The 12,262-nt window shown below is 49.9% G+C and overlaps 1 protein-coding gene across 1 annotated transcript in view; it reads right to left on the minus strand.

The window, feature by feature from the left end:
• ankef1 (ankyrin repeat and EF-hand domain containing 1) overlaps nt 1-12,262 on the minus strand; it is a 51,199-nt gene that overhangs the window by 13,923 nt on the left and 25,014 nt on the right. Inside the window, exon 4 of the mRNA XM_033026244.1 lies at nt 9,383-9,532. Within this exon, the coding sequence (XP_032882135.1) occupies nt 9,383-9,532 (150 nt within the window). The remainder of the gene's footprint in view (nt 1-9,382; nt 9,533-12,262) is intronic.

Here is a 12,262-nt window from a genome sequence, read left to right on the forward strand (position 1 = left end):
GAAAGGTCCAGACCTGAAACCCCACATCTATCCATGTTCTCCGGACATGCAACCTGACCCACCAGGTCCATGTCGACCATCTTAACACAAATTCTACTTCAATCTCGAAGATAGACACAAAGTGCTGGAGTAACTCAAAACGAGTCAGGCAGCATCTCTTGAGAAAAAGAATAGGTGTTCTTTCACGTTGGAACCCTTTTTTTGCTGGTGCAGGATTCCCAAAATGTTAATCTGCAAGTTGAATCGGTGGTATATAAGGCAAACGCAATGCTAGCATTTATTTCAAGAGGGCTAGAATACAATAACGGATGTAATGCTGAGGCTCTATAAAGCGCTGGTTAGGTCGCATTTGGAGAATTTGAAGATGTAACTAGGAAAATGGACAAGGGAGAGCCAGTGGATGTAGTGTACCTGGATTTTCAGAAAGCGTTTGATAAGGCCCCACATAGGAGATTAGTGGGCAAAATTAGGGCACATGGTATTGGGGGTAGGGTACTGACATGGATAGAGAAGTGGTTGGCAGACAGGAAACAAAGAGTAGGAATTAACGGGTCCCTTTCAGAATGGCAGGTAGTGACTAGTGGGGTATCGCAAGACTCGGTGCTGGGACCGCAGCTATTTACAATATACATCAATGATTTGGATGAAGGGATTCAAAGTAACAAGTAGCAAATTTGCAGATGACACAAAGCTGGGTGGCAGTGTGAACTGTGAGGAGGATGCTATGAGAATGCAGGGTGACTTGGACAGATTGAGGGAGTGGGCAGATGCATGGCAGACGAAGTTTAATGTGGGTAAATGTGAGGTTATCCACTTTGGTATAAAAACCAGGAAGGCAGATTACTATCTAAATGGCGTCAAGTTGGGAAAAGAGGAAGTACAACGGGATCTGGGGGTCCTTGTACATCAGTCTATGAAAGTAGGCCAGGTACAGCAGGCAGTGAAGAAAACGAATGGCATGTTGGCCTATATAAGAAGAGGAATCGAATATAGGAGCAAAGAGGTCCTTCTGCAGTTGTACAGAGCCCTAGTGAGACGACACACCTGGAGTAGTTGTGTGCAGTTTTGGTCCCCAAATTTGAGGAAGGACATTCTTGCTATTGAGGGAGTGCAGTGTAGGTTTACAAGGTTAATTCCCGGGATGGCGGGACTGTCATATGCTGAGAGAACGGAGCAGCTGGGCTTGTACACTCTGGAGTTCAGAAGGATGAGAGGGCATCTCATTGAAACATATAAGATTGTTAAGGGCTTGGACACACTAGAGGCAGGAAACATGTTCCCGTTGTTGGGGGAGTCCAGAACCAGGGGCCACAGTTTAAGAATAAGGAGTAAGCCATTTAGAACGGAGACGAGGAAACACTTTTTCTCACAGGGAGTGGTGAGTCTGTGGAATTCTCTGCTTCAGAGGGCGGTGGAGGCAGGTTCTCTGGATGCTTTCAAGAGAGAGCTAGATAGGGCTCTTAAAAACAGCGGAGTCAGGAGATATGGGGAGAAGGCAGGAACGGGGTACTGATTGGGGATGATCAGCCATGATCACATTGAATGGCGGTGCTGGCTCGAAGGGCCGAATGGCCTACTCCTGCACCTATTGTCTATAGCCTATAGTCTATAGTAAGCAATTTTGGGCACCACATCCGTGGAAGGGTGTGTTGGCTCTGGAGAGGGTTCAGGGGAGATTTACAAGAATGATCCCAGGATTGAATGGGTTAACATATGGTGAGTGTTTCACAGCACTGGGCCTGTACTCGCTGGAGTTTAGAAGAATGAGGGGGGACCTCATTGAAATGTACCGAATAGTGAAAGGCCTGGATAGAGTGGACGTGGAGAGGATGTTTCCACTGGTGGGAGAGTCTAGGATTAGAGGTCATTTCTTTAGTCAGAGGGTGGTGAATCTGTGGAATTCTTTGACACAGAAGGCTGTGGAGGCCAAGTCAGTGAATATTTTTAATGCAGATAGATTCTTGATTAGCATGGGTGTCTGGGGTTATGGGGAGAAGGCAGGAGAATGGGGTGAGGGGGGAGAGATAGACCAGCCATGATTGAATGGCAAGTAGACTTGATGGGCCGAATGGAGTAATTCTCCTCCTATCTCACATGACCTAATGATATAAACTGGGTTCCTAGATCCAGAAAATGACCTACTAGCAAAGATTGGAAAGAGACTTTAAAATGGAAAGAGAGCAGAGAAGATTTACAAGGATGTTGCCAGGACTTGATGGCCTGAGCTATGGGGAGAGGTTGGGGCAGGCTGGGACCATATTCTTTGGAGCACAGTAGGATGAGGGGTCATCTTGTCGAGGTGTTTACGGTCATTAGGGAAATAGATAAGATAAATGTGCAGAGTTTAATCCCCAGAGTAGGAGAATCAGGAACTAGGAAACATTGGTTTAAGGTGAGAGGGGAAAGTTTAATAGGAACCTGAGGAGCAACTTTTCAACGCAAAGGGCGGTTGGTATATGGAACGAGGAAGTTAAGGCACATAATATCACATCATTTAAAATAAATTTGGAGGGGTATATGGATAGGAAAGGTTTAAAGGGATATAGGCCAAATGCAGGCAGGTGAGACTATTGTAGATGGGGCGCCTTGGTCGGCATTGGAAAGTTGGGCCGAAGGGTCTGCTATCACTGCCAAAATTATAAATGTAGATAACTGCAACAGGCTATTCAACTGGGCGGCACAGTAGCGCAGCGGTAGAGTTGCTGCCTCACGGCACCAGAGACCCGGGTTCGATCCTGACCACGGGTGCTGTCTGTACGGAGTTTGCACGTTCTCCCCGCGACCTGCGTGGGTTTTCTCCGAGATTTCCTTTATCCTCCCACACTCCGAAGACGTACAAGTATGCAGGCTATAACCCGGAGAAAACCCACGTAGGTGATGATGAGAACGTGCAAACTCCATACAGGCAGTGCCGTAGGCAGGATCGAACCCGGGACTCTGGCGCTGTAAGGCAGCAACTCTACCGCTGCGCCACCGTGCCGCCCTTAGAAGAACTAGTTGTGAAGAATGTGATCAAAAGGGAACTGCAGATGCTGGAATATCGAAGGTACACAAAATTGCTGGAGGAACTCAGCGGGTGCAGCAGCATCTATGGAGCGAAGGAAATAGGCGACGTTTCGACGTCGCCTATTTCCTTCGCTCCATAGATGCTGCTGCACCCGCTGAGTTCCTCCAGCAATTTTGTGTACCTGTGAAGAATGTGAAGAAGGATACCTGGGTTGAATTGATGGCCTATTGGCGGACTTCTCAGCAACGTTGCCACATGAATCACTTCAACTCCTTGGATTCTTCAACACATTCTCTGGCACAACTTTCAAATAGCATGCATCTAAGCGTTGCTTTGAAGTTGAGAAGAAAGCACATGCTCAAGGAAATAAAAACCTTTCCATTTTACAATTTTAGACTGATGCCAAGAGAGATTTAAACAAACAATTCATTCAATGATCAAACCTCATAGTTTAGTTTAATTTAGAGATACAGTGCGCAAGCAGGCCCTTCAGCCCATCGATTCAGAACCTACAGGGTCTTGGTGAGACCACACCTGGAGTATTGCGTACAGTTTTGGTCTCCAAATCTGAGGAAGGACATTATTGCCATAGAGGGAGTGCAGAGAAGGTTCACCAGACTGATTCCTGGGATGTCAGGACTGTCTTATGAAGAAAGACTGGATAGACTTGGTTTATACTCTCTAGAATTTAGGAGATTGAGAGGGGATCTTATAGAAACTTACAAAATTCTTAAGGGGTTGGACAGGCTAGATGCAGGAAGATTGCTCCCGATGTTGGGGAAGTCCAGAACAAGGGGGCACAGCTTAAGGATAAGGGGGAAATCCTTTAAACTGAGATGAGAAGAACTTTTTTCACACAGAGAGTGGTGAATCTCTGGAACTCTCCTGCCACAGAGGGTAGTCGAGGCCAGTTCATTGGCTATATTTAAGAGGGAGTTAGATGTGGCCCTTGTGGCTAAAGGGGATCAGAGGGTATGGAGAGAAGGTAGGTACAGGATACTGAGTTGGATGATCAGCCATGATCATATTGAATGGCGGTGCAGGCTCGAAGGGCCGAATGGCCTACTCCTGCACCTAATTTCTATGTTTCTATGTTTCTATCCCTGTACACTAAAGGGCCTGACCCACTTGGGCATCATTTGCACGTAATTTACGCAACATCATCTACGCATCACGACGCATTACGCGCGCATGGTGCGTGGTGACGTAGGCAGTGACGTTACGGTCGCGTGCAGCGCCCCAGGATTTTGGGATGTACAAAATCTTTGCGCGCCATCTGCATGACGTGCAAATGACGCCCAAGTGGAACAGGCCCTTAACACAACCCTACACACACTAGGGACCATTTACATTTATATCAAGCCAATTAACCTACAAACCTGCACGTCTTTGGAGTGTGGGAGGAAACCGAAGATATCGGAGAAAATGGGGAGAGCACACAAACTCCATACAGACAGCCCCCGTGGTCAGGATCTAACCCGGGTCACTGGCGCTGTTAGGCAGCAGCGCCACCGTGCCGCCCAAGTTGATGATGACAAATTTTGATTTCCGTACTGTAGATGGTTTATGCATGCAACCTATAATGTAGCTACCTCATCACCACTAACCACGCCCCATCATATTAGTATAACTGTGGTATCCTCCCTTTGTTCCTCCCACTAGGTCCCGGTACGCCTGAAGGCTGGATGCAGTCAGTGCTGGGACGTGTGTGCCATGTGCTATAATAAACTCATAGTAAAGGTTACAGTGTGTCAGCTATCACACCTTTACATGGTGTCAGAAAGTTAAACTCGCACCTCCCGTTTACCGGTTTTCTTTTATTTGTCCCCTGAGTGCCCAGTGTTGGACTTCCTTTGATATGGCATCCTCATGCCGAAAGTCATCTCCCCTTGTCTTTCATGCTGACATTGCGGAGCGATGGTCGACTTTTGTGATGGACTACACTCACTTCGTCAATATTGCGCACCGGAACGACCCAGCCGCGGTCAAAGCCTCACTCCTGCTCAACCTGGCCGGTCCCGACGCCATGAAGAGAGCTCAGGCTTTCGTCTACGATCCAGCAGTCCTGGATGACAACGGCCAGCCTGTCGAGCCAGCTGAATCTGCCGATGACCCGGTATGCCTTTTGCGCACGTTTGCGGAGATTTGCGACCTGCCCTCCAACCGCATATTGGAGCGGGCTAGGTTTTTCTCATGGAAGCAGCAGCCGGACGAACCTGTCGAGTGTTTCATCACTGACCGGCGCTACCTTGCTCAGCGGTGCCGATTTGAGACCATGCGCGACCAGCTCACCAGGGACATTCTCGTCACGGGCATGCTGGACCAGAAACTACGTGCCGACTTGCTGCAACGGCCTGACCTAACCCTGACTCAAGCAATGCATGCGTGCCGCATCGCCGAAGTGGTAACCCCTCCGCATGGGCAGAGGGGATCTGACAGCCGAGCCATAAATCTGACTGGTGTTGCTGGACAACGACGTATGCAGGGCAACTTTCGCCCTCCACCGCGGCCCGTTCGTACATTCCGGGTCCCGCGCTCTCAGAAGTGTCCAAACTGTAATTATGTTCATCCCACGGAGTCACAGTGCCCAGCTCTTGGAAAATCTTGCAATTTCTGCAAGAAAATGAACCATTTTGCGGCTGCCTGCCGGTCCCGTGGGAATGTGCCCTCAGCTCCTAGACAGCTCCTAAACAACCTTCAGCAAGTTGATAGTGAGATGGATTCTCAGTCCTCTGTCGACACTGCCCCCGACTCTAAGCTCAGCTATTCCATGGGAGATGCAAGTGTTTACACTCTCCTCCACAGCTGATCTCGCCCTCCCGATCCATCTGTGCTCATTACTGTGAACAATCAGTCCTTCTCTGCGAAGCTGGATACGGGGGCAAAAGTGAACGTAATGTCAACATCACTGTTCCACAAGATAAGAAATAATGAGCTGTTGACTGCAGATCGCTCTGTTTTGCGTGCCTATGGGGGATAGGAGCTAACACCTGTGGGGAGGGCGACCTTCCATTGCGTGCTACAGAAATCTTCCCGTGACCTGTCGTTCTTTATTCTGGATTGCGACTGTGTAACTCTACTGAGCAACCAGGCCTGCCAGGATCTTGGTCTGGTGTCCTTTGACCGTACGGTCCACGAGGTGCAAGCAGTGATGGATCCACTATCCGAGTACCCGGACCTGTTTGACGACAAGTTGGGGAAGCTGCCGCTTGTGTATAAAATCGCGACAGACCCCTCCGTGTTGCCTGTGATCCGCCCACCTCACAGAGTGTCGTTCGCCATGAAGGGCAAGGTGGAGGCTATGCTGAAGGATATGGTTAACATGGGAGTGCTGGAGGCTGTCAGCGATCCCACCGAATGGGTCTCCACCATGGTCGCCACGATGAAGAAAGGGAAGAATGAAATACGGGTATGCATTAACCCTAAGGACTTGAATCTGGCAATTAAGCGGCCCCACTACCCTATGAGGACTGTTGAAGATGTTGCCGCCCAGGTGGGACAAGCCACGGTGTTTTCCGTCCTCGATGCAAGGAGTTCATTTTGGCAAATACCCCTGGACAAACGTTCCTCGGACTTGACCACATTCGGTACGCCCTTCGGCAGGTTTAAGTTCTTGCGGATGCCGTTCGGCATCAACTCCGCCAGCGAGGTATTCCAGCGTTCTATGGAACAATTGCTTGCAGGTCTGCCCTGCGCGATTATTGTGGACGACATTCTGGTCTATGGAAGGGATGTGGCCGAGCATGACCGCCACCTCCGACAGATTCTGGACCGCGCACGTCAGATCAATCTAAAGCTGAACCAGTCAAAATGCAGGTTCCGGGTGCCTGAGGTCCCATATGTTGGCCACATTTTCACGGCCCACCGGTTAAAGCCCGACCCGCAAAAGACCAGCGCCATCTCAGAGCTGCCCGCCCCGACAGATGTTACCAGTCTACAGCGCTTCCTGGGTATGGTCAACTACCTGGGCAAGTTTATCCCTGACCTCAGCGAGTTGAGCGCACCCCTGAGACAACTCACTAAAAAGGACATTGCTTGGTCGTGGTTTCCACACCACCAGCAGGCGTTCGGCCTGCTAAAGACGAAGCTGATCAGCACACCTACTCTGAAGTTCTTTGATCTACTGCGTCCGGTCGTGGTTACGTGCGACGCTTCTCGTTTTGGACTGGGTGCTGCTTGCCTGCAGCCCCATGATGGTTCGCTGCAGCCTATCTCTTATGCCTCCAGGACCATGACGGACACAGAGCAGCGCTATGCGCAGATAGAGAAGGAGCTGCTGGTGGTGGTGTTCGCGTGTTCAAAGTTTAAGGACTTCCTCTTTGGCACCAGGTTCACTGTAGAGACGGATCACCAACCCCTGGTGACGATACTTAACAAGCCTATACACAGCGCTCCAGCCAGGCTACAGCGGATGATGCTGCAGCTACAGCGCTTTGACTTTAAAATCGTATATAAGAGGGGCACCGAGATGCATGTGGCTGACGCGCTGTCCCGGGCCCCCCGGACCTCCTGCGACCGGCACCCCTTCGAGCAGGAAGACTTACAGGTACTGAACGTAAACTTCGTCCCTTCCAAGCAACTCCAGTGCCTGGTTGAGCACATTGCTAACGACCCCGACCTGCAACAGCTTGCTGCTGTCATTAAGCGCGGGTGGCCCACCAAACGGACTTCATTGCCTGCTGGCGTACACCCCTATTTTCTGGTTTGCGATGAGTTGGTCCTCCGGGACGGTATTATTATCAAGGGACACAAAGTGGTCGTCCCTGCCTCGCTGCATGGTTTGTACTTCGACGCTGCCCACATGGGGCATCCCGGGGCAGATGCCACCATCTCGCATGCCCAGGAACAGTACTACTGGCCGGGCATGGCAAAGTACATCAAGGCCAGGGTGGCCTCCTGTCCGGATTGCAACTCTCTTGCCCCGCATCAGCAGCGACAGCCGCTTCTACAACAGCCTGCCCCTGACATGCCCTGGTCTTCACTGGCTGCCGATATTTTCGACTGGCGTGGGAAGCAGTACCTTGTGTTGGTAGACTCTTACTCAAATTGGTTCGAGGTGGACCTTCTCCCTGCCATCACCTCCGAGATGGTGATCAGTAAGCTACGCCGTCACTTTGCCACGTTTGGTTCCCCTGTTGGGTTGCAGACAGACAACGGCCGCCAGTTCACTAGCGCCGAATTTCAAGCTTTCGCTGCGAAGTGGAACTTCAATCATTTCACCAGCAGCCCGGAGTACCCGCAGAGCAATGGACTGGCTGAACGGGCGGTCCGCAGCGCAAAGCACTTGCTTGAACAATCCCGTCTCTCCAACGGTGATTTCTATCAGGGTCTCCTGAACCTTCGGAATATTTCCAGAGACAGTACAATGCGATCCCCTGCCCAACGCCTCATGTCCCGAGTTATTCGCCCTCCGATGCCTATTGCCCAGCAGTCCCTGATGCCCAAAGTCCTGCAGCCTGCTGATGTCCAGCAACGAATTGCTCAGAAGCACGAAATCCAGCGCCGCTCGCACGACAAATCCTGCCGCCCCCTATCCCCACTGCTGCCTGGCCAGGTCGTCCGTTTGCAGACGTCTACCGGTTTTTCCCGACTCGCCACCGTGGTCGGGTTCGACAGCTCGCCACGGTCCTACCTGGTGGATTTTGAGGGGACTATCTACCGGCGCAGCCGCCAGCACCTGTTGGCGGTCAACGAGCCCAAACCACCTCCTGCGATTCCGTATACCCCTCCATCGCGTGTCGAGCCTTCCTCAACTAACTTACCCTCTGCTCCCTGCATGCCCCGGTCGGTCCGTTTGCCTCGGGCCCCTCCCCCTGCTCTTCCAGGGTTCGCTCCTCAGGCCCTGTTGTCCCCTGTCAGGTCTTCTCTCTCTCCCACTTCTGCTCATTCTACCCCTGCTGTTTCACCTGGCTCACCTGTGTCTCTCGGTTCCCCTTCCAAGCTTGGGTCTCCACCCACCTTCTCTCTCCCTCCTGTGTCTGTTCCTGTCCCTCCTCCTATTCTTTCGGGTGGGGAGGGTGAGGGTGCTGTGCGCACTCGCTCGGGTCGGATTGTCAAACCTCCGGCTCGATACGGAGAGTTCGCTTAGCTTTGCAGGTAACTGTATAACCAACCTGCCATTGCTGTAACTTGTTTAATTTGTAAGGGGAAGGATGTAGATGGGTTATGCATGCAACCTATAATGTAGCTACCTCATCACCACTAACCACGCCCCATCATATTAGTATAACTGTGGTATCCTCCCTTTGTTCCTCCCACTAGGTCCCGGTACACCTGAAGGCTCGATGCAGTCAGTGCTGGGACGTGTGTGCCATGTGCTATAATAAACTCATAGTAAAGGTTACAGTGTGTCAGCTATCACTCCTTTACACGTACCTCAAAGGATCCTGATTGGGCGGCGAAGTGGGCAGCGTTGTACCGATCATTTTGCAGAAGATTGACCTCACACCCTTTCTCCAGGATGGCCTGGACAACATCCTCGGCACCTTCCCTGGACGCTTCCATCAGAGCGGTGTGACCTGTGGCCTGCAGAAACCCACCACAAAAAAAAAAAGAGCCGTCGGCCGCCGTGAACAGAGACCCAAACGGCCGCGTGCGGGGGAAGCTCGGAGACCGGAGAGTGGAGGGGGAGAGGACCGCTGCAGCGACGGAGGCGAGGAGTGGGTCGATAGGAGAGGGTCTGGGTTTGCAGCTTCAAGATCCGCTGCAGTTGAGTTAGAAACATAGAAAATACGTGCATCAGAAGGCCATTTGGCCCTTCGAGCCAGCACTGCCATTCAATATGATCATGGCTGATCATCCAAAATCAGTACCCGTTCCTGCTTTCTCCCCATATCCCTTGATTCCGTTAGCCCCAAGAGCTAAATCTAACTCCTTCTTGAAAACATCCAGAATCGGCCTCCACTGCCTTCTGTGGCAGAGAATTCCACAAATTCACAACTCTCTCGGTGAAAATATTTTTCCTCATCTCAGTCTTAAATGGCCTACCCCTTATTCTTAAACTGTGTGACCCCTGGTTCTGGATTCCCTCAACATCGGGAACATTTTGGCCTGCATCTAACCTGTCCAATCCCATAAGAATTTTATATGTTTCTATAAGATCCCATCTCATCCTTCCAAATTCCAGTGAATATGCCCAGTCGATCAATTCTTTCATCATATGTCAGTCCTGCCAGAATTAACCTGCTGAACCTACGCTGCACTTTACCTACACTGAGTTGAATATATCATATGTCACGTGTACCGAGGTACAGTGAAAAGCTTTTGTTGCGTGCTAACCAGTCAGCGGAATGACAATACACGATTACAGTCGAGCTGTCCACAATGCACAGATACATGATAAAGGGATAACATGAATAACATTAAGTGCAAGATAAAGTCCAGTAAAGTCCGATTAAAGATAGTCGAAGGGTCTCCAATGAGGTAGATGGTAGCTCAGGACCTCTTTCTAGTTGATGATGGGATGGTTCAGTTTCCAGACAACAGCTGGGAAGAAGCTGCCGTTGAATCTGCAGGTGTGCGTTTTCACACTTCTGTGCCTCACCTGATGGGAGAGGGGAGAAGAGGGAGTGGCCAGGGTGAGACTCGTCCTTGATCATACTGCTGGCCTTGCCGAGGCAGCGAGAGGTGTAGATAGAGACAGTCCCACTATGCCCACATATAACCATCTAAACCTTTCCTATCCATGTAACCTGTCCAAATTTCTTTTAAATGCTATTACAGTCCCTACCTCAACCACCTCCTCTGGCAGCTCAGTCCATATACCTACCACACTCGGAGTGCAAAAGTTGCCCGTCAGGTTCATATTAAATTTTTCCCCTCTCACAAGGTTCCGCATGGCAGGCTGCGCTGGAAGGCTAGATCGCATGGGATCCAAGGAGAGATAGGTGAATGGATTGAAAATTGGCTCCATGGAAGGAAGCAGAGGGTGATGGTGGAAGGTTGCTTCTCGGACTGGAGGCCTGTGACTAGTGGTGAGCCTCAGGGTTCGGTGCTGGGCCCTTTACTGTTTGTCATCTACATCAATGATTTGGATGAGACATACAGGCCAAGATTAGCAAGTTTGCTGATGATACAAAAGTGGGTGGTTTTGCAGACAGTGAAGATGGTTGTGAACGATTGCAGCAGGATCTGGATCGATTGACCAGGTGGGCGGAGGAATGGTTGATGGAATTTAATGCTGAGAAATGTGTGGTGTTGCAAATGCGGGCAGGTGGAACTAGTATGGCAAGTTGGGCTGAAGGACCTGTTTCCACGCTGTAAAACTCTACGGCTCAGCTCAAACCTACAGTAGCTTTGCAACATAATGCACTAGTCAGCTTATCACACAATATTAATAAGGATTGATGATCAATTAAATTTCTGGTCAGTGTTTACTTGAATTATGATCAGTGCCACTGCTCTTTGCAATAAATGCCAATAAGAGTGGAACATTTATTTTATACACCCCAAACAAAATGCAGTCTGTATCTGCATTAAGGAGTTCCATAAAAGGACCTCCTAGTCTACCCATTACTCTTGATGAGCAGAACGGGGTACTGATTGGGGATGATCAGCCATGATCACATTGAATGGTGGTGCTGGCTCGAAGGGCCGAATGGCCTACTCCTGCACCTATTGTCTATTGTCTAGACTGATTTGCCGATGATATGTCAAGAATGGCTTAAAATGACTATCTATGCATTTAACCTGGTGAGAATTCTGCTAGACTTCCACCACGACCAAACCCAAACAAAAACCCCTCCCAACCTGTCCTATCCAGGTACCTGTCTAACTGTTCATTAAACGTTGGGATAGTACCTACCTCAACTACTTCCTCTGGTCTATCTAGTTTAGTTTTTCTGATGTCCGTGAGACTGAATCCCAGCATAGGTCACTTTTATCCCTCTTTTCGTAAGCTCTCATCCCTGTACTCATAGACATTTATTGACATTAACACCACCAAATCCCCTCAATATTTACAAAGAACTTAAATGAACTAACCATGTCGAAATGGTGCTTACATATATATGCAGCTCAGAAAACCTTGGAAATATATTTACTTTCTGAATGACCCTGAGCTGGATTTCTTGTTATTCTCATTGGTTGACCACTGTGTCGTTTAATAGTGATAGGAGCAGAATTAGACCATTCGGCCCATCAAGTCTACTCTACCATTCAATCATGGCTGATCTATATTTCCCTCTCAAACCCATTCTCCTGCCTTAGACAATAGACAATAGGTGCAGGAGTAGGCCATTTGGCCCTTCGAGCCAG

Source organism: Amblyraja radiata, chromosome 8 (genome assembly GCF_010909765.2).
Source record: "Amblyraja radiata isolate CabotCenter1 chromosome 8, sAmbRad1.1.pri, whole genome shotgun sequence".
Lineage (NCBI taxonomy): Eukaryota > Metazoa > Chordata > Chondrichthyes > Rajiformes > Rajidae > Amblyraja > Amblyraja radiata.